At 38.5% G+C, this 22,419-nt stretch overlaps 1 protein-coding gene across 8 annotated transcripts in view; it reads left to right on the plus strand.

The window, feature by feature from the left end:
• S100PBP (S100P binding protein) overlaps positions 1 to 21,160 on the plus strand; it is a 46,472-nt gene extending 25,312 nt beyond the window's left edge. For 6 of the 8 annotated variants that reach the window (XM_081818006.1, XM_081818002.1, XM_081818008.1 and 3 more), the window contains 2 exons: positions 16,177 to 16,264; positions 18,539 to 21,160. In XM_081818006.1, the coding sequence (XP_081674132.1) occupies positions 16,177 to 16,264; positions 18,539 to 18,683 (233 nt within the window). In that variant the 3' untranslated portion in view covers positions 18,684 to 21,160. Of the gene's footprint in view, positions 1 to 11,759; positions 11,811 to 16,176; positions 16,265 to 18,538 lie in introns of all 8 variants that reach the window. The other 2 variants (XR_014144785.1, XM_081818009.1) reach the window with 2 other exon arrangements.
• The last annotated feature ends 1,259 nt before the right edge of the window (positions 21,161 to 22,419 follow it).

Here is a 22,419-nt window from a genome sequence, read left to right on the forward strand (position 1 = left end):
TCAAGGTTCACGTGTTTAATTATTGTCTTCTTAGTCTCTCTTAATCTAGGTCACTTGTTTTGTAGATTGTCTCACATTCTGAATTGTGTCTGATTATTTCCTTGTGGTGTCGTTTAACTTGTTCCTCTATCCCCCTGTATTTCCCATAAACTGGAAGTTGGATCTAGAGGAGGGATTAGATTTAGAGTAAGCATTTTTGGCTGGTATAATTCATAGGTACTGTTGTCTATTTATCCTGTATCAGATTAGGGGGCATCACCTAATGACAGGGTGTTCTAATAGTGATGCTAAGTTTGATTACTTTGTTAAAGTGTTAACTGCCATGGGGCGCCTGGGTGGCTCAGTCAGTTAAGCATCTATCTTTGGGTCAAGTCATGACCCTAGGGTCCTGGGATCCAGCCCTGCGTCGAGCTCCCTGCTCAACTTGGAGCCTGCTTCTTCCTCTCCCTCTGCCTGCCGCTCCCCCTGCTTGTGCTCTCTCCCTCGCTCTCTCTCTGTCAAATAACTAAAGTCTTAAAAAAAAAAAAAATGAAGTGTTAACTGCCACATCTTTCCATTATAAGGCACATTTTCCCCTTTGTAATTAGTAAGTCATCTGTGGGGTATTGCTTCGGTATCATTTGAATATCTTGTTCCACAGCAGTTCTTAATTATTTGAATATTCATTGATGATCCTTACCTAAATCGGCTACTATACAGAGAGTTGTATAGAAAGTGTTCATTTTCTAAATATATAATTTCTTTTACAATGATTACCTACCATTCTTCTATGAAGATTTTTTTTAGTATCACTATTACCTCATAGATTTTTAAAAATTAATGTGTTATAGTTGATAATAGTCATTACTTTTTTTTGATGCTCTGTTTGTCTCAAATTTGACCAATGGGAACTCCTTCCTTCAAGTGGGCTCCTGTGTCTACTGACATGACTCTATTAATCTTTTTTTTTAAATTGTGGTAATCAAAATAACATAAAATTCACCAATTAAACCATTTTTAAGTGTGCAGTTCAGTAGTGTTAAATTTATTCACATTAATTTTTTTTTTTTAAAGATTTTATTTATTTATTTGAGAGAGAGAATGAGATAGAGCATGAGAGGGGGAAGGGTCACAGGGAGAAGCAGACTCCCCGCTGAGCAGGGAGCCCGATGTGGGACTTGATCCCGGGACTCCAGGATCATGACCTGAGCCGAAGGCAGTCACTTAACCAACTGAGCCACCCAGGCGCCCCACATTAACTTTTTTTATCTTGCAAATCTCAAACTCTATACATACCATTAAAAAACGACTAGCCTTTTTCCCTTCCCTGTAGTCCCTGGTAAACACCATGCTACTTTCTGTTTCTGTGAATTTGCCTATTTTAGATACCTCATATAAGTGGGATCAAACAGTACTTTTTGTGACTGGCTTATTTCATTTAGCATAATGTCCTCAAGGTTCATCTGTGTTGTAGCATGTGCCAAATTGCCTTCCTTTTTATGGCTGAATAATATCCCATTATATGTATATAACACAGTTTATCCATTTATCCTTCAGTGGACATTTGAGTTGCTTCTACCTCTTGGCTGTTGTGAATGATAATGCTTTGAACATGGGTGCGCATCTGCTAGAGATACCTATCTCCTCAAGACCCTGCTTTCAGTTCTTTTGTCTATGTACCCAGAAGTATTGTTAGATCATATGTAGTTCTACTTTGAATTTTTTGAGGAAACTCCCTCCTGTTTGACACAGTGGTTGTACTATTTTACAATCCCACTGACAGTGTATAAGGGTTCCAGTTTCTCTACATCCCCACCAACGCTTGTTATTTTCTGTTTTCTGGTGGTAGTTGCCCTAAATGGTTGTTATATCCATATCCATCGGTATTATAGCTATGCAAATATTGCTCACTGCGAAGTCAGATAGTATACTATGGTTTCATTTTCTCGAATCTGTTTTTCTGAAGTAGTTAATTACCACACTTATTTTTTTAAACTATAAATTAATTTATCCTTAATTTTTTTTTTTTACAAATGTAACTTACATCCTTATCTATGTTGTCTGTGTGTCTGTGTCGTGCCCCCTCCCCCCCAAATGCCCAGACATACCCAGTAATCTATCAATTCCTTTAAAATTTTTTTCTGGAGACCTTTCTAGAGCCTTGTGTTCTGCTCCAATCTATACTGCTTGTTCTGTAGCCTTGCTGCAGAGCTATCATCCTGGTGTTTCCCTTTGCTGCCTTCCTGGATTGAATCCTGTTCTGGATCCCCATTTCTTCCTTTTGATCTGTTTTAGTGGAGCACATTCTTTGAGAATTTCTAAGAAAGTGATGGATAAATTTGGGTGGCCCTTCCATATCTGAAAACATCCTTATCCTCATACTTGATTGGTAGTTTGGTATAGAATTCTAAATTAAAAGTCATTTTTCCTCAGAATTTTGAAGGCATACATCTAATGTTCTTGTGAAGAAGTCTGTTACTAATTTAATTTTTTATTCCTTTTAATGTAACCTGTTTTTTTCTCTCTGGAAGTTCTTAGCCTTCTCTTTATCCATTATTTTATGCAAATTAGTCCACTTGCTGGGACATTTTCTTATTGGCTTCTTTACTTTCATATTCACATTTATGATTTCTAAGAGTTTTTTTTTCCTGTTCTGTTCCCTTTGCATATTATGTTGTTCTTATTTTATGAACTAATTGCGTATCTCAAGATTTTTTCTTTTTTTTTTTTGTTTAAAGATTTTATTTATTTATTTGAGAGGGAAAGAGAGAGGGAGAGAGAGAGAGTGTGCAAGAGCAGGAGGAGGGAGAAGCGGGCTTCCCGCCGAGCAAGGAGCCTGATGCGGGACTCAATCCCAGGACCCTGGGATCATGACCTGAGCCGAAGGCAGTCGCTTAACTGACTGAGCCACCCAGGTGCCCCGATTTTCTTCTTTTTTGAGTAATAATTCAAATACAGTAAACACAAATTTAACGTATACAACTTGTTGAGTTTTGACATTTCTTTACACCCATGAAACTCACTGCAATTAAGATAAATATACCACACCACAAAGTTTCTTTGTGCCTGTTTGTAATTCCTCCTTCCTGCCTTTCCTTGCCCCCTTCAATTCCCAGGCAACCACTGATCTGCTGTCACTATAGTTTGTCATTTCTAGAATTTTATGTAAATGGAATCATACAGTATATATACTAGCTTTTCTCAAAGCAAAATTATTTTGAAATTCATCATTTTGTTGATAGTTTATTCCTTTTCTTTGCTGAGCAGTATTCCATTATAGAAATATACCACAATTTGTTTATCCATTCACCGGTTGATGGGCATTTGGGTTGTTTCCAAATTTTGGCTATTACAAATAAAGCTGTTATGACTATTCATGTACAAATCTTTGTATGGATATGCTTTCATTTTTCTTGAGTAAAAATCTAGGGGTAAAATGACTGGGCCATATGGTAGGTGTATGTTTAATTTTTTAAGAAACTACCAAACCTGGGGCACCTAGGTGGCTAAGTCGGTTAAGCATCCGACTCTTGATTTCGGCTCAGGTCATGATCTCAGGGTCGTGAGATTGAGTCCCAAGTTGGGCTCTGTGCTCATCTGGGAGTGCTTGAGCTTTTCTCCCTCTGCCCCTCCCCCAACTCATGCTTGCTCTCTCTCTGGCTGTCTTTCTGTCTCTCAGATAAATAAATCTTTAAAAAAAACCCAAACCACCAAACTTTTCCAAAGTGGTTATACTATTTTATATTCTCACCAGCAGTGTATGAATTCCAGATGATCCCATCCTTACAAAGGATTGTTTGTTGCCAGTATATTGAAATTCAGGTGATTTTTGTACATTGATCTTATATTCTGCAGCCTTGCTAATAAATTCACTTGTTAGTTTTGGTACCTTTTTTGTAGATTGCATCAGTTTCTGTATCTATGATCATCAGCAAATAAACACATTTTTACTTGTTCCTTTCCGATTTGGATGCCTTTTATTTAATTTTTTTGCCATATTGCACTGGCTAGAACTCCAGTACAATGTTTAATACAAGTAATACAAGTAACTTGTTGCTGATCTTAGGAGGAAAACATTTAGTCTTTCACTGTTACGTTAACTATAATGTTAGCTGTATCTCCTAGATACCCTTTATCAACTTTACAATGTTCTCTCCTATTGATAAGTTATTGAGAGTGTTATTAGAAGTGGATACTGGATTTTGTCAAATAGTTTATCTGCATCTGTTGAGATGATCATAGTGTTGTGTTTTTTAAAGTCCATTAATTAGAGAATTATATTATTTGATTTTCCAGTGTTAAGCCAGTCTTGCATTTCTGGTCTTAATTCATTCTGCACTTGGTTCTTAAAGTATTATCCTTGTAAAGTAATAGCATTGGGTTGATTCGCTAAAATTTTATTATGCATTTTTGCATCTGCCTTAATAAGGGATATTGGTCTATACTTGTAATTTCTTGATCTGGTCTTGGTGTCAGAGTAATGTTGGCCTCACAGAATGAATTGGGAAGTATTTCTACCTCTTCAAATTTTCTGGAAGAGTTTGTATAGAAGAATTGGTACTTCTTTTTGGGTAACCTTCGTAGTCTTTCAAGGAATTTGACCATTTCATCTAAGTTGTTAAATTTATTAACATGAAGTTAATAACATTCCCTTATAAGCCTTTTCCTTATTTATTTATGTTTGTTTATTTATTTTAAAGATTTTTATTTATTTATTTAGAGAGAACCAGCATGCAGTTAGGGAGAGGGGGAAAGGGAGAGAGAGAATCCCAGGTAGACTTTGCTCTGAGCACAGAGCCCAATGGAGGGTGGGGTAGCTCGATCTCACAACCCCAGGATCATGACCTGAGCAGAAATCAAGAGTCAGATGATTAACCGAGTGAGCCACCCAGGCCCCTGCCTTTTATATAGTATTCTCTAGTGATGGTCATCTTTCCCATTCTTGGTATCAGTAATTTGTGTTTTCTCTCTTCTAATCAGTCTAGCGAAAAGTTTATGAACACTATGATGTAGTACTTTCTTTAAAAAAAACCCAGCTTTTTTTTACTGATTTTTCTCTATTTTTCTATTTTCTATTCATTAATTTCCATTCTGATATTTATTATGTCCATTTTTCTGCTTACTTTGTGTTTCATTTGCTCTTTTTCTAGTTTCTTTATATGGTTGCTAAGACCATTTTGAGACCTTTCTTTTCTAATTTAGTAAGGGATGTTAGGAACAAGAGGAGATATATTCATGCAGTCTCTGTTTATGCCTTGCCCTTTTTTTTAAATCAACTTTACTGAGGTATACTTTACATGCAATAAAATGTACCCATTTTAAGGGTACATTTTGCTGAGCTTTGACAAATTTATGCACCTGTGAAATCATCACAACAATCAAGATTGATAGAACATTCCTACTATCCCCCAAATTTCCCTTGTGCTCCATCTCAGTCATTCTGTCCCTGCCCGGCTCCTGCACTGGGAAAGCACTGATTTCTTTTTGGTCACTCTAATTAGATTTGTCTTTTCTAGAGTTTCATATAAATTGAGTCATGAAATATGTGTCCTTTTGTGTTTGGCTTATTTTACTTGGAGTAATTTTTACATATTTACCTTTGTTGTTGTGTGTATACAGTAGTTCTGTAGTTTACTGCTGAATTTTTCCTTGTATTAATATACTGTAGGTTAGTCACTTGTTGAAAGACATCTGTGCTTCTAGTCTTTGGCTGTTATGAATAAAGCGTCTATGAACATTCATATATGGGTTTTTGTATAGATGTGTATTTTCATTTCTCCAAGGTAAATAATTAGAGTGGAATTGCTGAGTCATAGAGTGTTTGTATAACTTTTCCAAAGCGATCATACTATTTATTGTGAGTTTTGTATTGCAAAGGCTTAGGTTCTTTTTTATATATGCATATGTAGTTATTCTAGCACCATTTGTTGAAAAGATGATCCTTTCCATGGATTTCTGAATTCTCTATTCTGTTCCATTGATATACATGTCTATTCTTACGCCAATATTATACTGTCTTGATTACTATAACTTACAGCAAGTCTTGAAATTATTTGGATTTCTATAACTTAAAAAAAATTAACTTCAGCTTGTCAGTTTGTTCAAAAACACCTGTTGGGTATTTCATTGGGATTGTGTTGAATCTATAATAGATCAGTTTGGGGAGAACTGACATCATAACAATACTTGAGCCTTCTAATCTGTGAACAGGATATATTTCTCCATTTATTTATGGCCTTGTTAATTTCTGTCAGTAACATCTTGTAGTTTTTATTATACAGATCTTGCACGTATTTGGTTAAATTCATCAGTATCTCAGTGCTTTTTTATAATTTAATAAATGGTCACCACCGTAAGTGTAGTCACCATCTGTCACCATACAATATTATTAAAATATTACAATATTCTGTATGCTGTATTTTTCATCTCCATGACTTGCTTATTTTATAACTGGAAGTTTGTACCTCTTAATTCCCTTTATCTATTTCACCCATTCCCCCACCCACCTTCCTGTTGGCAACCACAAGTTTGTTCTCTCTGTTTAAGAGTGTGTTTGAGTCTTTTTTGTTTTTTTGTTCATTTGTTTTGTTTTTTAGGTTCCATATATAAGTGAACTCATATTTGTCTTCTGTCTGACTTATTTCTCTAACGTTATACCACCTAGGCCCATCCATATTGTTGCAAATGATAAGATCTCATTCTTTTTTATGGCCGACTAATATTCTAGTGTGTGTGTGTGTGTGTATTTTCTTTATTCATTCATCTATTATAGACAATTAGGTTGCTTCCATATCTTGGCTATTGTAAATAATGTTGCAATAAACATAGGGGTGCATATATATTTTCAACTTAATGTTTTTGCTTTCTTTGGGTAAATACCCAGGAGTGGAATTACTGGATCATATGGTATGTCTATTTTTAATTTTTTGAGGAACCTCCAATACTGTTTTCCATAGTGGTTGCACCGGTTTACGTTCCCAGCAATAGTCCACAAAGGTTCCCTTTTCTCCACATTCTCACCAACAGTTGTTATTTTTTGTTGTTTTGATACTAGCCATTCTGACTGGTGTGAGGTGATATTCCATTGTGGTTTTGATACTTTTGGTAACTTTTTGATAAATCCCATAGGGTTTTCTGTGTTAACATGATATCTCCAAATACGGACAGTTTATTTCTTCCTTTCCAATCTATAGGCCTTTGTTTCTTTTTTTTGCCTTGCTGCACTGGCTAGGATCTCTAGTACATTAAGTATATTAGCTGTAGGTTTATCATTGATACCCTTTATCAGGTTTGAAGAAGTTCCCCTTCTTTTGGTAGTTTGGTGAGAGTTTTTATCATGAATGAGTGGTGAATTTTGTCAGTTGAATTTTCTGCATTTATTTAGAAGGTCATATGGTATTTTGACTTATTCTGTAATGTGGTGTATTACATTTATTGATTTTTGACTCTTAGGCTAACTTGCATTCCTAGGATAAACTCACTGGCCTTACTGAATTATCCTTAATTAAGTTTGCTAATATTTTTAAGAGTTTTTACATCTTGTTTATAAGGAGTTTTGGTTTTTCGTTTTTCTTGTGTTGTCCTCTAAGTATCATAGTAGTACTGGCTTCATAAAATAAGTAGGGAAGTGTTTCAGTTTATGTAGGATTGGTATTTATTCCTTTAAATGTTTGATAGAATTTATCAGTGAAGCCATCTAACCCTGGAGGTTTTTTTCAGAATTTCTTTATCTTTGCGTCCATATCAATAATTTGTGTCTTATAAGGAATTTGCCCATTTTTATCTAAGTTTATTATTTTATTGGCATAAAATTATTCATAATGTTCCTTTATTATTTCTTTAATTACTGTAGGATCTGTAGTGATGGTTACCGTTTCATTTCTAATATTGGTAATTTGTCTTTTTTTCATGGACAATCTAGTTAAAGTTTTATCAGTTTTACTGATTTTTTGCCCCCAAAGCAAATTTTTAGTTTCATATTTCTGTATTGTTTTTGACTATTACATTTTTATTTTTTTCTCCACTTTGTTGTTGCTTTTCTTCTACTTACTTTGGGTTTAATTTGCTCTTCTAGCTTTTTTTTTTTTTTTAAGATTTTATTTATTTGACAGAGAGAGACATAGTGAGAGAGGGAACACAAGCAGGGGGAGTGGGAGAGGGAGAAGCAGGCCTCCCGCCGAGCAGGGAGCCCAATGTGGAACTCCATCCTAGGACCCTGGGACCCCGACCCAAGGCGAAGGCAGACGCCTAATGACTGAGCCACCCAGGTGCCCCGTCTTCTAGCTTTTTAATGTGGAAGGTTAGATCACTGATCTGAGATCTTTCTATTTTCTGTAAGCATTATTTTTTTAAGATTTTATTTTGAGAGAGAGAGCATGAAGGGGGAGGGGCAGAGGAAGAAGCAGACTCCCTGCTGAGTGGGGACCCCCCCCCCCCATGCAGGGCTCAGTCCCAGGACTCTGGGATCATGACCTGAACCAAAGGCAGACACTTAAATGACTGAGCCACCCAGGCGCCCCTTCTGTAAGCATTTAAAGCCACAGGTTTTCCTTTAAGTGCTGCTTAGGTGCATCCCACAGATTTTGATATATTTTTATTTTCATTTGGCTCAAAGCAATTTCTGTTTCCCTTGTGATTACTTCTTTGACTTATGGGTTATTTAGAAGTGTGTTACTTAGAGGCGCCCACTGGGATCGAGCCCCACCCCACGTCCGGGGTCCCTGCTCAGCGGGAGGTCTGCTTCTCCCTCTCCCACTCCCCCTGCTTGTGTTTCCTCTCTTGCTGTGTCTCTCTCTGTCAAATAAATAAAATCTTAAAAAAAAAAATAGAAATGTGTTACTTAATTTCCAAATATTTGAGAGTTTTCATCTATCTTCCTATTATTTCTAGCTTAATTCTGTTGTGGTCAGAGAATATTTTCGGTATGAGTTCAATTCTTTTAAATATACTGAGACTTATTTTTATAGACCAGCATATGGTCTGTTTGGTGAATGTTCTATGTGCACTTGAAAGTGTATATTCTGATGTTGGTGGAGTGTTCTATACATTTCAGTGAGGTTTTGTAGGATGCTGGTGGTGTTCAATTCTATATCCTTACAGATTTTCTAACTAAAAGAGGAATGTTCATATCTCCACTCTAATTGTGGATTTTCCTGTTTCTCCTTTCACTTCTGTCCGTTTTTGCCTCTTGTATTTTGAAACTCTGGTATTGGAGGCATACACTTTTAGGAATATTATATCCTCTTGATAAATTGACCCCTTTTATCATTATGAACATTTTTTTAATCTTAGTAACATTCAGTATTAACATTCTTAGTAATACTCTGTTTAGAAGTCTACTTTGTTTCATATTTATGTAGCCATTAAGCCTCCTTTTTTTTTTTTGAAAGATTTTATTTATTTATTTGACAGAGAAAGACACAGCGAGAGAGGGAACACAAACGGGGAGTGGGAGAGGGAGAAGCAGACTCCCTGCCGAGCAGGGAGCCCGATGCGGGACTCGATCCCGGGACTCCAGGATCATGACCTGAGCCGAAGGCAGTCGTTAAGCCTCCTTTTCACTACTGTGTGCATGATACCTTTTTTTTTAATCTGTTCATATCTTTGTGTTCTAAAGTGGATGTTTTGGGGCACCTGGGTGGCTCAGTTGGATAAATGTGCGACCTGTGATTTCAGCTGAGATCATGATCTCAGGATTGTGAGATGGAGCCTCTCATCCTGTGCAGGTGCTGGGTTTGGAGTCTGCTTGAGATTTTCTCTCCCCCTCTTTCTCTCCCTTTGCCCCTCCCCGCTCCTTCTCTAAAAAAAAAATTAAAATTAAGTGGATGTCTTGTAGGCACTATATAGTGAGTCTAGCTTTTCTTTTTTCCAGCCTTACAATCTCAGTCTTTTAATTTGAGCGTTAGTCCAGTCAGTATGGCTGGTTTTAAATCTACCATCTTATTACTTGTTTTCTATTTGTTTATCTGTTCTTTGTGTCTTCTTTCATCTTTTCCTGGCCTTTTTTTTTTTTTTAAGTATTTTTTAGTATTCCATTTTATCTCCATGCTTGATTTATTACCTATAACTTTGTTTTATTTTTAGTGGTTGTTCTAGAGTAGTAGTTCTCAAAGTTTTTGGTCTCAGGACCCATTTACACTCTTAGAAATTCAGGACCCCAAAGTTTTGTTTGTATGGGTTACATCTCTCTATACTCAATCATATTAAAAGTTAGAACTGAAAAATTATTTAAATAGTTATTAATATATTTAAAAAATAAACTTTTGCACATTAACATAAATAATATGTTTTTATTAAAAATAACTTTTTAAAAAAAAAGTTATCTCTACACACAACATGGGGCTTAAACTCACAACCCAGAGATCAAGAGTGGCAGGCTCCACTGACTGATCCAGCCAGGCGCCATTAAAAATAACTTTTTTTTTTAGAGGAGGGGAGGGGCAGAGGGAGTGGGAGAGAGAATCCTAAGCAGGCTTCACGCCCAGTACTAGAGCCCGACACAGGGCTCCATCTCACAAACCTGAGATCATGACCTGAGCCGAGATCAAGAGTCCAATGCTTAACTGACTGAACCACCCAGCCGCCCCTAAAAATAACTTTTTTAAAACAAAACCAAAAATTTAGGGAGAAGAATGGCATTGATTTACATTTTTGCAAATCTCTTTTAATTCCTGGCTTAACAGAAGCCTGCCAGATCCTCATATGTGGTTCTGTACTCTGTCGTCATATAGCCTCTTGAGAATTCCATGGTACACTTGAGAGAATGCAAGTGGAAAGGACAAATAACATCTTAGTATTGTGTTGAAAATAATTTTGACCTTGTAAAGCCTCAGAAGGGTGTGGAGGGACTCCCAGGGACTCTTGAACACACCCTGAGAACTGTGATTCTATTGTTTACAATATGGATCTTTAACCTACCAGTCCGCCTTCAAATAATACACCACTTAACATATAATATAAGGCCCTAATAACAGTACACTTCAAAATCTCCATTCTGTTTTTTTTTTTAAGTTTATTTGTTTATTTAAGTAATCTTTACACTCAATGTGGGACTCGAACTCATGACCCCAAGATCAAGAGTCGAGTGCTCTTCTGACTGAGCCAGCCAGGTGCCCCTCCATTCTGTTTTTTATGCTATTATTTTTATACATTTTACATATACATACATGTTTAACCCTTCAACCCATTCAACAGTTATCTTTTAAAGACTTTTTAAAATGAGATAAAGTCTTATATTTACTCACATATTACCATTTTCAGTGCCTTTGATCCTTCTCCATCTGTTATTTTCCTTTTTCCTGATGAATTTTTAGTTCTTATAGTGCAGGTCTGCTGGCAATGAAGTCTCTCTGCTTTTGTTTTATTTACAAAGTGTTTGTTTTGCCTTCATTTTAAACTTTTTATTTTGAAAAGTTATAGACTCAGAGACTCATAAGAAGTTTCCAGGTTCACCTCAGTTACTTCCCTTCTCTCAGGAGTCACGATTCTGAGCAGTCTGAAAACAGTTTTTTCATATATTTTGCCCAGTTTCTAGTTGCTTACTAGAATGGGAGGTAAGCCCATTCATCATGCTTAGAAGTAGAAGTCTCTGCTTTGATTGTTAATGGAGATCACAAGCAACAATGGTTGTGTACATTCTGCTTCTGCATTTGGCATTACTGTTGAGGACATTCATATGTCACTCAATAGCCCCCATCTAATACATCACTTCAAAAATGAGTTATATAATATATATATAATAATGTCTATTTCTTTCTTTTGTTTTTTGCCCTGTCTGCAAGGAAAATCAGTCAAGATTTGCACTAGATCATCGCAGTTTTGTTGACCTAGAGGTGACACATTTGCATTCTTATTTTCCACTTAATCTTTTTTCCTTTTTATTCCTATTTTATTAATGTATTTATAAAAGCAGTAGCCTGCACCCCTATAGCACATGTTTTTCTTTCTTTCCCTTTTCATCCCCTCCCCTGTATTAGGTATTTTTTTGATTGCGAGGAATAGAGACATTGTGATTGCCTTTAAGTAACCGAGTTTAAGGATTTATGGAAGATTAGACAACAACACAGCCGGTTCTTGTAGTGAAAAGAATCAGCCATAGATCCAAGCCTCATGCCCCCTCAGAAATGGGTGCCTTTGTTCCCTGTTCAGGTTTTCCTGCTGAGTTAGTGATTCTCATACTTCTAATCTTTCTCTGACCAGTGCTGCTGCTGCTCTCTGTTAGCTGTCTCCTGTGTGTCTGGTCTCTTCTGGAGCCCTGCCTGTGTGCTCTTCTCTCTCACTCTCATTACTAAAGCTCACAGTCACATTCTGAAGGAGAGTATCTGATTGATTCACTTACTGTTGGTGCCAGGCCAGCTCATAGGTCATTAGCCAGCTGAGAGATTCTCTGTGGGTCATGTGCCGCACTTAATTAAACAGGGTCATGTACAAAGTATGGTGACATATAAAACTTGTCTGAAGGGCCATTGGCATAGCAGGCATTCAGCATCTTCCATTCCTCCTCCTTTTTAACAATTGATTGACCTAACTTATTAAAGACAGTTATTAGACTGGATTGTCCCCAAAACTAGTGAGCTACATATTTATAGATTAAGGTTTAGATGAATTGCTTATCTCATTCCTGCAATGTTAAGGTTTTTTTTCTCTTTCATTGTTATTTAGGCACAAAACAAAGGACAGTCTTCGCCACCTTTTAGCCACAACTTAAACCCATGGTACTGATTGTTGGTCCAAGAAAGCCCATCTGTTAGAGACTGTGAAGAGAAAATTCAAACATTTCCATTCTTGTTAGCATCTCTAAATTTGGCAGAAGAGATAGGAGCTGTGAGCTGAAATAAGGTTTTTGGATTATTAGCTCCACCTGGGTTTGAATCCTGGCTTTCCCATTTACTAGATGATAGATGAGTATCTTCTAAGCTTCAGTTTAATCATGAATAAGATGGGGATCATGGTATTTGCCTCATGTGGTGGTTAGGATTAGATGATAGGGTGAATGCAAAGCAGTTAGCAAAGTGCCTGGTGCATAATTAATGCTAAATAAATGTAGCTCCCATTATCTCTAGATCATTAAGTCTTATTAAAAAAGGTTACTCTAGTCCATCAGTAAGTTCTTAGTGCTAAGGAGAACTAACATTTCTTGATGCATGAGCTGAGACCTCATTATTGAGCCCTTGTTTACTCAGCACTGTGCGAGGTACCAACTGGGTATACAAGAGACGTATTGTGATATGATTCTTGCTTTCTAATCCCCACTAAGAAATGTCAGTCCAGAAAAAGTTTCATGGAAATTCAACTCGATGATGGTATTATATTGTTAGAATTCAGGCTCTGTTACTAACTGTGTGACCTTGGGCAGATTGTTTCTCTGTGCCTCTGTTTCTTCATCTATGAAATGGGCAAAATACCTCATAGGATTACTATAACAATGAACAAATGAGTTAATATATGTAAAGCTCATAGGACAATGTCTGATAACACGGTAAGTGCTATATGTAAGTTGCTCCTGCTAGATTATGACTCCTAGCTGTTTAATACTTGAAGCCTCCTTGGGCTTAATCGACCAGTTTTTTTTCCCCTTTGAGTTTAAAGTGAATAGGTTTCTTTGTAGAGGGCTTATAGTATATCTTTAGCCTCCATCATCAGGATCTAGCTGGTAAGAGATGAGTGAGCTGAAGGACATGGTCTACAGATAATCTTGTTCCATTTTGAGATCGGATACCACAGTATCTGTATCATGCCAGCCCTCCTTTAGTGATGCTTTGGCAGGAAAAACATATCTTGAAAGTCCTACAAAGCTGGTTTTTCCCCTCACTAAAATGTTTTTTTGCAGGCCTAGAACGATTGGGGTGCTAGTGATGTGAATGTAGGATATGGGAAAGGCAATTTGATTTGAGACCTTTGATTTTAACTTAAGACATCCAGCAGGCAAGGGATTTTCTAATCTAAAGCTACTTCCCTTCTTAAAGGAGAAATTCTTTTCTGATTTATATTTCCTTCTCAAGAAGTGAGATTCATATGTTTTCTTCCCATATTAGTGAGATTGGACTCACTTTTCATTATGTTTATTGATCATTGGTATTACTTTTATGAATTGCCTATTCATGTCCTTTGACCTCTTTTGTTTATGAGGAGATTACTCCTGTAGAGTGAGGACATTAAAACTTTGCCAGACATGTTTCAAATGTATTTTTCTTTCTTTTTTTTTTTAAAAGATTTTATTTATTTATTTATTTGAGAGAGAGCACATGAGAGAGGCAAGGGTCAGAGGGAGAAGCAGACTCCCTGCCGAGCAGGAAGCCCTATGCGGGACTCGATCCAGGGACTCCAGGATCATGACCTGAGCCGAAGGCAGTTGCTTAACCAACTGAGCCACCCAGGCGCCCTCAAATGTATTTTTCATTTTGTCAATTGTCTTCTTTTACCGTTGGTTGTACTTTTTTATTTTAACTGCACAGAAGCTTGTAATGAATCTATAAATTTTTCCTGAAGAGTATCATCTCATTATGGTTAGAGAATTTCTGCTGAGTGTTATAAAACATGTCATAGTTTATGTGTAGACTGATCCACTTAATAAACATTTTTCCTTACAGAGAGGTGAGTGAGTGTCACACGATTCGAAGAGTCTTTGCGAACTAACATAGGCCTGTAGCTCTAACACCGTAACAATAGCTGGCATGTACTGCGCAGCGGCTTTGTGGCAGGCACTGTGCTGAGTCTTTTATGTGCTGTGTTCCTAATGTTGGGCTTCATGCTAGATAGTAGTATTGTCTGTATTTCATAGATGAATCAAGTGGGCCTGGAAGAAGTGAAACGATTTGCCCGGGGTCACAGAGCTAGTTAGTGGCTGGATTGGAATTTTAAGTCTGCCTAACTTCAAAGTATATACTTTCTCTACAAAGCTCAACTTCTTGAGGCTTCCAATAAATTAGATTGGTCCTAAAAGTTAAGTAAATATCTTTTACCAGAACTTGAAAAGATAGTCTGTAGCCTAGTTCAACTGCTTTTGGTTTCTGAGAGCATAGTGGAGAAGATAATGGGAAGTGTGTGAGCTAGCTGAAAGAAAAGTCTCTACTGTCTAGGGCAGTGGTTTTCAAAGTGTGGTTCCCAGGCCAGCAGTATCAACATCACTTGGGCATTTATTAGATATGCAAATTCTCAGGTCCCACTGGAGACCTACAGAATCAGAAACTCTGGGGCTGGGACCCAGTAATCTGCTTTATAATACTTCCACTGATTATGATACATTTTGAAATTTGAGAATCACTGGTCTAGGGAAATTATTTTGTTCTCTCTAATCATAATTTCTGTTTTTGCAAGCTTCAACCTAAGTCTCAGCCCTTAAGTGCAAAATTAGCATTATCAGATGGTGGCAAAAGTATGGAGTCAGACAGGAGCCAGTTTTGAGATTGAGCATTTAAGGCAAGTCCACCTCCCTGAGCCATAGTATCCCCTTTCCAAAAAGATGTTAATAACAACTATTTCCATATGAGATTTTTTTTTTTTTTTTTAGAATTAGGTAAGATAGTATATAAAGTGCGTAGCACCTTGCCAGGCTCCCAGGTATTTGAGAAATTGCCTCCAACAATTTTTCTTGTTAGCAGAAAGCCCCCATCTGCCTTCTATTCTCAACTTCTCGTTTCTTGAATGTATTTTGCTGTCTTGGAACTCTGGGCCTTCATATTAGCTATTTCTCTTGGATACCCGCACCCCCACCCCTCTTTACCTCACTAACTTCTAGACATCCTTTTGATCCCTGCTTCTGGTTTACTTACCCTGGAGAGGGCTTCTCAAACCCCCACCCTCCAGTCTCTGTGCTTCACAGCAGCCTGTGTTTCTCCTGTCACTGCACTTACCACAAGTTTTGGAATCTCCTGTCTTCTATATAACTTAATTGAGCGCAGGTACAGTGTCTTGTCTACCACCATATTCTAGAGATCACTGAAGTTCCTCACGCATTGTAGGAGCTAGTAAGTGTTGAGTGAATGAATGGTGGCTGTCATTATTGCTTCATCATCATTATCATCATCTGAGAGCAAGCTCCCCTCTCTGGCTTACAGTTTTTGTGCTGACTGCTTGTGATACTCATATTATTAGGACCAGTGCCTGTTTTCTCTTTCCCTGAAAGCACACGCTTTGACGTAGGCTGACATGGGCAAGTTCACTGAGCTGCTTCCTAACCACGATCCCTCTGTGTCACAGGTGCCTCGGGGGAACTGTATGCCCTGATGGGTCAAGTTTATCATATGCAGAACCCAAAATGGCAGCATCCTTCGGACCTCACCATGAGGTGAGTGGGTGATTAGGAGGAGGAGGAGGAGGAAAATTTGGCTGTAGGCGGAATGTTGTGGGGAGTTGGGGTGTAATTGTTGTTTAATTCCAGAGGTGGGAAAAGAAACAGTAGAATATAATGGAATAAGAACTGAGCTGAAATTCAGGAAATGGGGGGTCCAGTACTAGCTTTGCAGTTTATAACTTAGCTATATAATTTTGATCAAGTCATGCCACTTCTCTGGTCCTCACATCACTAAAACTAATATGTTGGACTAATTTATGTCAAAGGGCCTTTCTATTCTGGATCTTCTGGATTCTTGTTGTAGTGTGGTTTTACAGATTTATTCAGTTACTTTGATCCAGTTACTCAGAAACCTTGGAGTCATCTTTGATTCTTTTCACACCCCATATTCAGCCCAGTAGCAAATCCCATAAGCTCTACATACAAAATATATCCATAACCTGACCATTTCTCATCATTTTCACTTGGACTGTTGGAAGTCTCCTAAATGGTCTCCCTGCTTCAGCCTTTGCCTGTCTACTATTCTCAACTCAGCAGCCAAAGAGATTCACGTTCTCTTCTTTGCTCAGAATTTTCCAGTGGCTTCCCATCTTCACAATCCGCTATAAAGACCATGGCCTGGGCTGACGTGGTTAGCTCACCGACCTCATCTATTACTCTTCCCCTTGCTCATTCTGCACTAGTCACACTGGCTTGCTATTTTTCGAATATGTCACACATGCTCCCACCTCAGGGCCTTTATACTCAGTGTTGACCCTATAGTTGCCAAAATCATAGCAGATCTCAGAAAGACAGGGCAGTATGATGGTTATTAGATGAATTCTGGAGATAGGTGTGAATTCAAATCCAGGCTTTTCTACTTACTCCACTTTATGACCTTGGACAAGTTACTTAACTTGAGACTCAGTTTCCTTACCTCTACAAGATATTAACGAGAGTGCTTTTCTGATAGGATTGTTATTCACATTAAATGAGGTGACGTATTTAAAGAATTCAGCAAGTACTTGCATATAGGGCTAGATAAATGTCATAAAATGTTAGAATTATTTTCAGCTCTGGCTACTGACAGTCACCTGCGGAGATATCTAAAAATACAGATGTCCAGGTCCTGCCTCAAGGGATTCTAAGTCATTAAGTCAGGGGTTGGGGGCAAGAATCTTTACCTTTAAAAAGCTTCCCAGGTGGTTATTAGGAACAGCTGGAGTTGAGAATGAGATCAAATTATCTCAGAGGGTCTTATTCAGAACCCCAGCCTAAAGGACTGGGGGTGATTAAAGGAGAAGCTCAAGAAACTTTACTTTGAGTCCATGCTATTAATTATTCAGTCTCTAAACTTGCAGTGTGATACTCACATGATGACTTACCTTCTCTGGGAATTTTATTCTAATTTTAACTGCTGTGTCCTGAGCAACCTTGAGCTGTGTCAGACAGTGAGGTCCTGTTGGAGGTACAGGTCTGATGCAACCAATGAAATATAGATCCTGTTTTAAATGTTTCTTGAGGGAGAAAATATTTTTTTCCTACTGAAACATTATTATACGTTATATATTAGGTTTTCTTAACATTCATGTATATGGCACATATCACCATAATACCTCTTTGGCAACTGGCTTTGGAGTTGGAAGGAAATAGCGCTTACATTTTGACTTTCACATAAATAAAATAGTATAAATAATTTCTAAAATTGTGAGGATTGAAATGTAAAATTAATATCTGATATCCAAAAGTAAAGATACTTTTTTTTTTTTTTAAGGATTTTTAAAAAAATTTATTTGAGAGAGCATGACAGAGAGCACAAGCAGGGGGGAGGGGTAAAGGGAGAAGCAGACTCCCTGCTCAGCAGGAAGCTCGATGCAGGGCTTGATCCCAGGACCCTGGGATCATGACCTGAACTGAAGGCAGATGCTTAACTGACTGAGCCACCCAGGTGCCCAAAAGTAAAGATATTCTTTTTTTTTTTTTTTTTAAGATTTTATTTATTTATTTGACAGAGAGAGGCACAGCGAGAGAGGGCACACAAGCAGGGGGAGTGGGAGAAGGAGAAGCAGGCTTCCCGCCGAGCAGGGAGCCTGATGCGGGGCTCGATCCCAGGACCCTGGGACCGTGACCTGAGCCGAAGGCAGACGCTTAATGACTGAGCCACCCAGGCGCCCCAAAGTAAAGATATTCTTAAAATGGTTGCCTAGGCCATTTAAATTTTGTGTACAAATAGCCATTCCAGCTGAAACCCTCATCTTTCCTGTTTTTATTTTCCTTCTCTCCTGATAGAAACTATGCTGCTCGGTTCCGGCAGAAACCTCTGCAGAGATACAGTCTGACTCAGTGGGTCGACAGGAACAGGCGAAGCCACCATCGGTTCCAGCGTCTCCCGGACTTCCCATCAAGTCCATTTGTCTCATCCCATCAGCAGTGAAGGTCCCTATCCAGGGTCCTGTTCAGAGCAGCATCTTATCTTCTGCTCTTTTGTGCTTTGTAGATTTTGAATTTTATTTTTCACAAGATTTTTATTTAAAGAACTTGTCACCTTTTGGAAATTTCCATTGCTGACTTGAAATTTTTTTGTATAAGGTCCTTCTTGTTTGTCTGTGTGCATGTAAGTTTAAGCACTGTTACGTTTTAATTTTTTTTATTTAAATCGAAAGTGGCCACTTCTTGAAAGCCTGCATTAAGCCAGAATACCTAGGCTCAAGCAAAACACCCACCTCCTCACAGAGGTGAAGTCTCCTTCTGGTGCCCAAAAGAGAATCATCTTTTAATCTCCTGTAAGGAAGAGATTACCAGGCTGCAAGCCAGTGTTAATTATTGCTGATGACTTATAAGTGGACATAAGTCACTTTTAACAACCCCTTGTACATTTTTATTTGAATCTCTTGAGTACTTGTCAGTATTTTAAAGTTGGTAATCCAGGACATTTGAAGTAGGATGGAGCAGGACAAAAATCCTGTTGAAAGGACAAATTAAAAGTGTAAATCTTCTCTCCTTTTTGTACTTACTAGCTGCCTTTATTTATTTATTTTTTGCCCCCCCTTCATTAAATATGTTTTGCACAATAGGTTTACAAATCTTACACATCTTAACTCTGACGGAAGACTGCTGACTAACCCTTGTCGATTTGTGGTCTTGTGACGGATTGTCTGCTCTGCCTTTTCTCGAGGATTTTCCTTCTTTTTTCACCAGTGACCATTATGCTCCTTAGGTTCTATTGGTGTGTTCCTGTATCCTGTTAGACCTAGATTTGCCTCCTAAGAACAGCCTCCCTGCTCTCTTTACTAAAGAGCTTCCCACCCAGAGTCTTACCTCCAGGACAAGCCAGAAAGCCCGTACTACTGAGGTGTGAGTTGTTCTTCGTTTCATCTGCTCAACTCCAACTTCAAGTATGAGTTGATGTGTTAGTCAATGAGCTCCATCCTGTCGGAGAGACTTTGGAGAGGCACTTTTTTGTCTCCATTATTAGTTAACAAGACGTGCCTTTAGCTTCCAGATGTTACCATCTCATTTGGTTAAACCTCTGAAACACAATTGGACAAAACCACTAATGTGGGTCTAATGTAGTTGTGATTAAGCCTGTGTACAAAAGCATTACCTGATCTAAAGGTTTGGTATTCTAAATTAAGTTGACAGACTTTGTGCAGCCATCCTGAGGGATGTCTGAGGAGTTTGTTATTCTTTCTTTACAGATGGCTCTAGACAGTTGTTGGGAGGTTTTGCAGTCCCGCATTCATGCTGTTCACCCTCCGTGAGGGCTGGGCATGGTTGCCATAGCATGGCCTGTGATACTGGGCTAACTGCCTCTGTCTGGTTTTGTGTTTTCATCAGCCCCACCTTTGTATGTGAGAAACCCATCTTAAACACCCTACCCTGCTTTAGAAACTGAGGGAAAGGTTTGGTCATTCAAGCCACCAATCAGCTTAGATGGATGTCCCGAGGTGTTTACTGTCTTCATCTAGGTGAGAATTCTCTTCCTTGGACATTTGGTTTAGATTCTGGGACCAAATGCAAAGTTCTGTTCAAAGGCAAGAGTCAAAATCTATTACTTTACTTGGCATAATGGACATTTACTACATTAGTCACTTCTCCAGGTTTCCCTGAGTTAGCATGATGGAGTGAGATAAGCAGACGTCTACCTTTGGAACCATAGCATAATAACAATTAATTGTAGCTGGAATAACTAGCACCCGAGCTGTCTAGTTGCCCACGAACCCAAGGAGTGAAGGGACAGCATTTTGCTTAGGCTCATCTTCCCGCATTCCTGGTAAAGGAGGGTTTAAGTCTGAATGTATAATGGCAGCATTGCCTTTGCCAAATGAGTGACGGGTTAACTAGAAAATGTGACAATCACATTTCCTCTTTGCTCAAATAATTCTGTTTTTCCAAAGCGTTAGCAGCTTAATTAAATCTGTTGGACTGGGGGAGGAGAGAACTGTTCTCTAGCGGTTAACATGGTATTCTTTAAGAAGAAAAAAAACAAAGCCAAAGAAAACTCATTACCAGGCATGTTTGCCTTAAAGATGGTAGTAGGTAAAATCTGGAGTTTTAATATGTTTTTAAAGCTGCATATCTCATACCTGGTGTTGGGTTCTCAGTCTAGTATTTCGTGAGTTCTTGCTGTATTTTATTTGAGTAAGGGTTATGTGCATTTAACTGCCTACCTAGCTTTCTTCATTCATGACGACGTTCTCACCACAGGGGTCTTGACAAAGCGTAAAAATGTGCTGTTTACATAGTTTACTTGTAAGAGCTTGCAATAACCTATAGCTTTGCATCTCGTGCAGGCCTCATGGACTTGAGATGTCAGGATCAGTTATGAAACCGAAGTTTGGTGCCTCCTCTTTATCATGTTTTTTTCCTTGTAGCAGTTGTGTTTAATGTCATTAAAGAGAAATAAAAGTTCTTGTCGTGGCATATGTACTGTGGCCGTCTGTTGCAGGCTTTGAAGGAGGGTTCCTTCCTCTTTTGCGTGGGCAGGTTAGTGGGGTCTGGGCGGGGGTGGCAGTTAGTAGAGTGTGGTACTGGGGAGGCAAGGGTCCACGCTCCCTATTCTTTTGAGGGTAAATTACAGTGTTGAGAAAGGCCTTCCAGCAGGTAAGAAATGTTGAAATTGATTGGGATTTGCAGCTACATGTAGTGCATGTCAGGAGCCTGACATAGGGAAAGCCTGAAATACCACTGTGCTGCTGTTTTTGCAGAGGGGGAGCCGGCTCAGCCCGATCAGACAAGCACTGCCTTCCGTTCCTTCCCATGGCTGTGCGGGGACCTCTGTCTGCCTCTCCTGAGCTGGTGCTGATTAAGGAAGAAGCTGAGTTATCCCAGAGCATTCTCCCTTTGAAAGGGGTAGGGGAAACCAGAACTGATCATACAAAACTGATGGTAGTTCTTAACCCAACTTCTCCAGAAACTGACTGCTCCTGGAACCTGGGATGAAGGTGGAATAAGTGTGGGTAGATGTGGGGGACACGGCGTTCCTTAGAACCCTTTTGTGAACCTGAGCTTCTTAGACTTACCCAGGAGACCAGGATAACGGCAATAAAAGCTTGTCACCTGTATTAGCCAAAGCTTTTAAAATCTCAACTCATGCTGAGAAAATAAGTAGCAACATGTTTGGACAGGCTCTCGGGCTTGCTGTTATGTAAGTTTTGTTTAATGGATATTCTATAGTCCAAGCAAAAGCTTCAATATAGATTTGCTAAATACTCAGCTATTTGATATTGTCTTACTCTGAGGTACTCTTGACCTATACATACCCATTTTGTTTCTGTCAGGTGTAGATCCTTGGTCCCGTAGTTGCTTATTTCCCTTTTAGCAATGCATTACTGCAGACATTAAAGGTCTCAGAGACCAGGCTGCATTCTCTTGAAGTGGTGGTGTTCTTACCTTTAGTTTGTTTTATGTTACGGAAAAGTGAGGAGGAGGAGAAATGGACCTTCTCTCAAAAGAATGGGGTCATTCTCTAGCCTGTTTGGAGCTTTTACAGGAAGAAAAAAACCCAACCACCTAAAACTAGAAAGAGTTCCCAGCTTTTCTTTGTGTTGTCCTGCTTTTCTAAGAGAAAACAATTATTCCTAAGCTGGTTCTAGGGTATGCTTGCTTTGTATGTCAGAGCACCTGTCAGGAAAAAAATTTCCACTTGTCACAGGAAGTATCTAGCTGGT

The sequence above is a fragment of the Leptonychotes weddellii genome, chromosome 4, assembly GCF_054177405.1.
Source record: "Leptonychotes weddellii isolate Sample4059 chromosome 4, ASM5417740v2, whole genome shotgun sequence".
Classification (NCBI taxonomy): domain Eukaryota; kingdom Metazoa; phylum Chordata; class Mammalia; order Carnivora; family Phocidae; genus Leptonychotes; species Leptonychotes weddellii.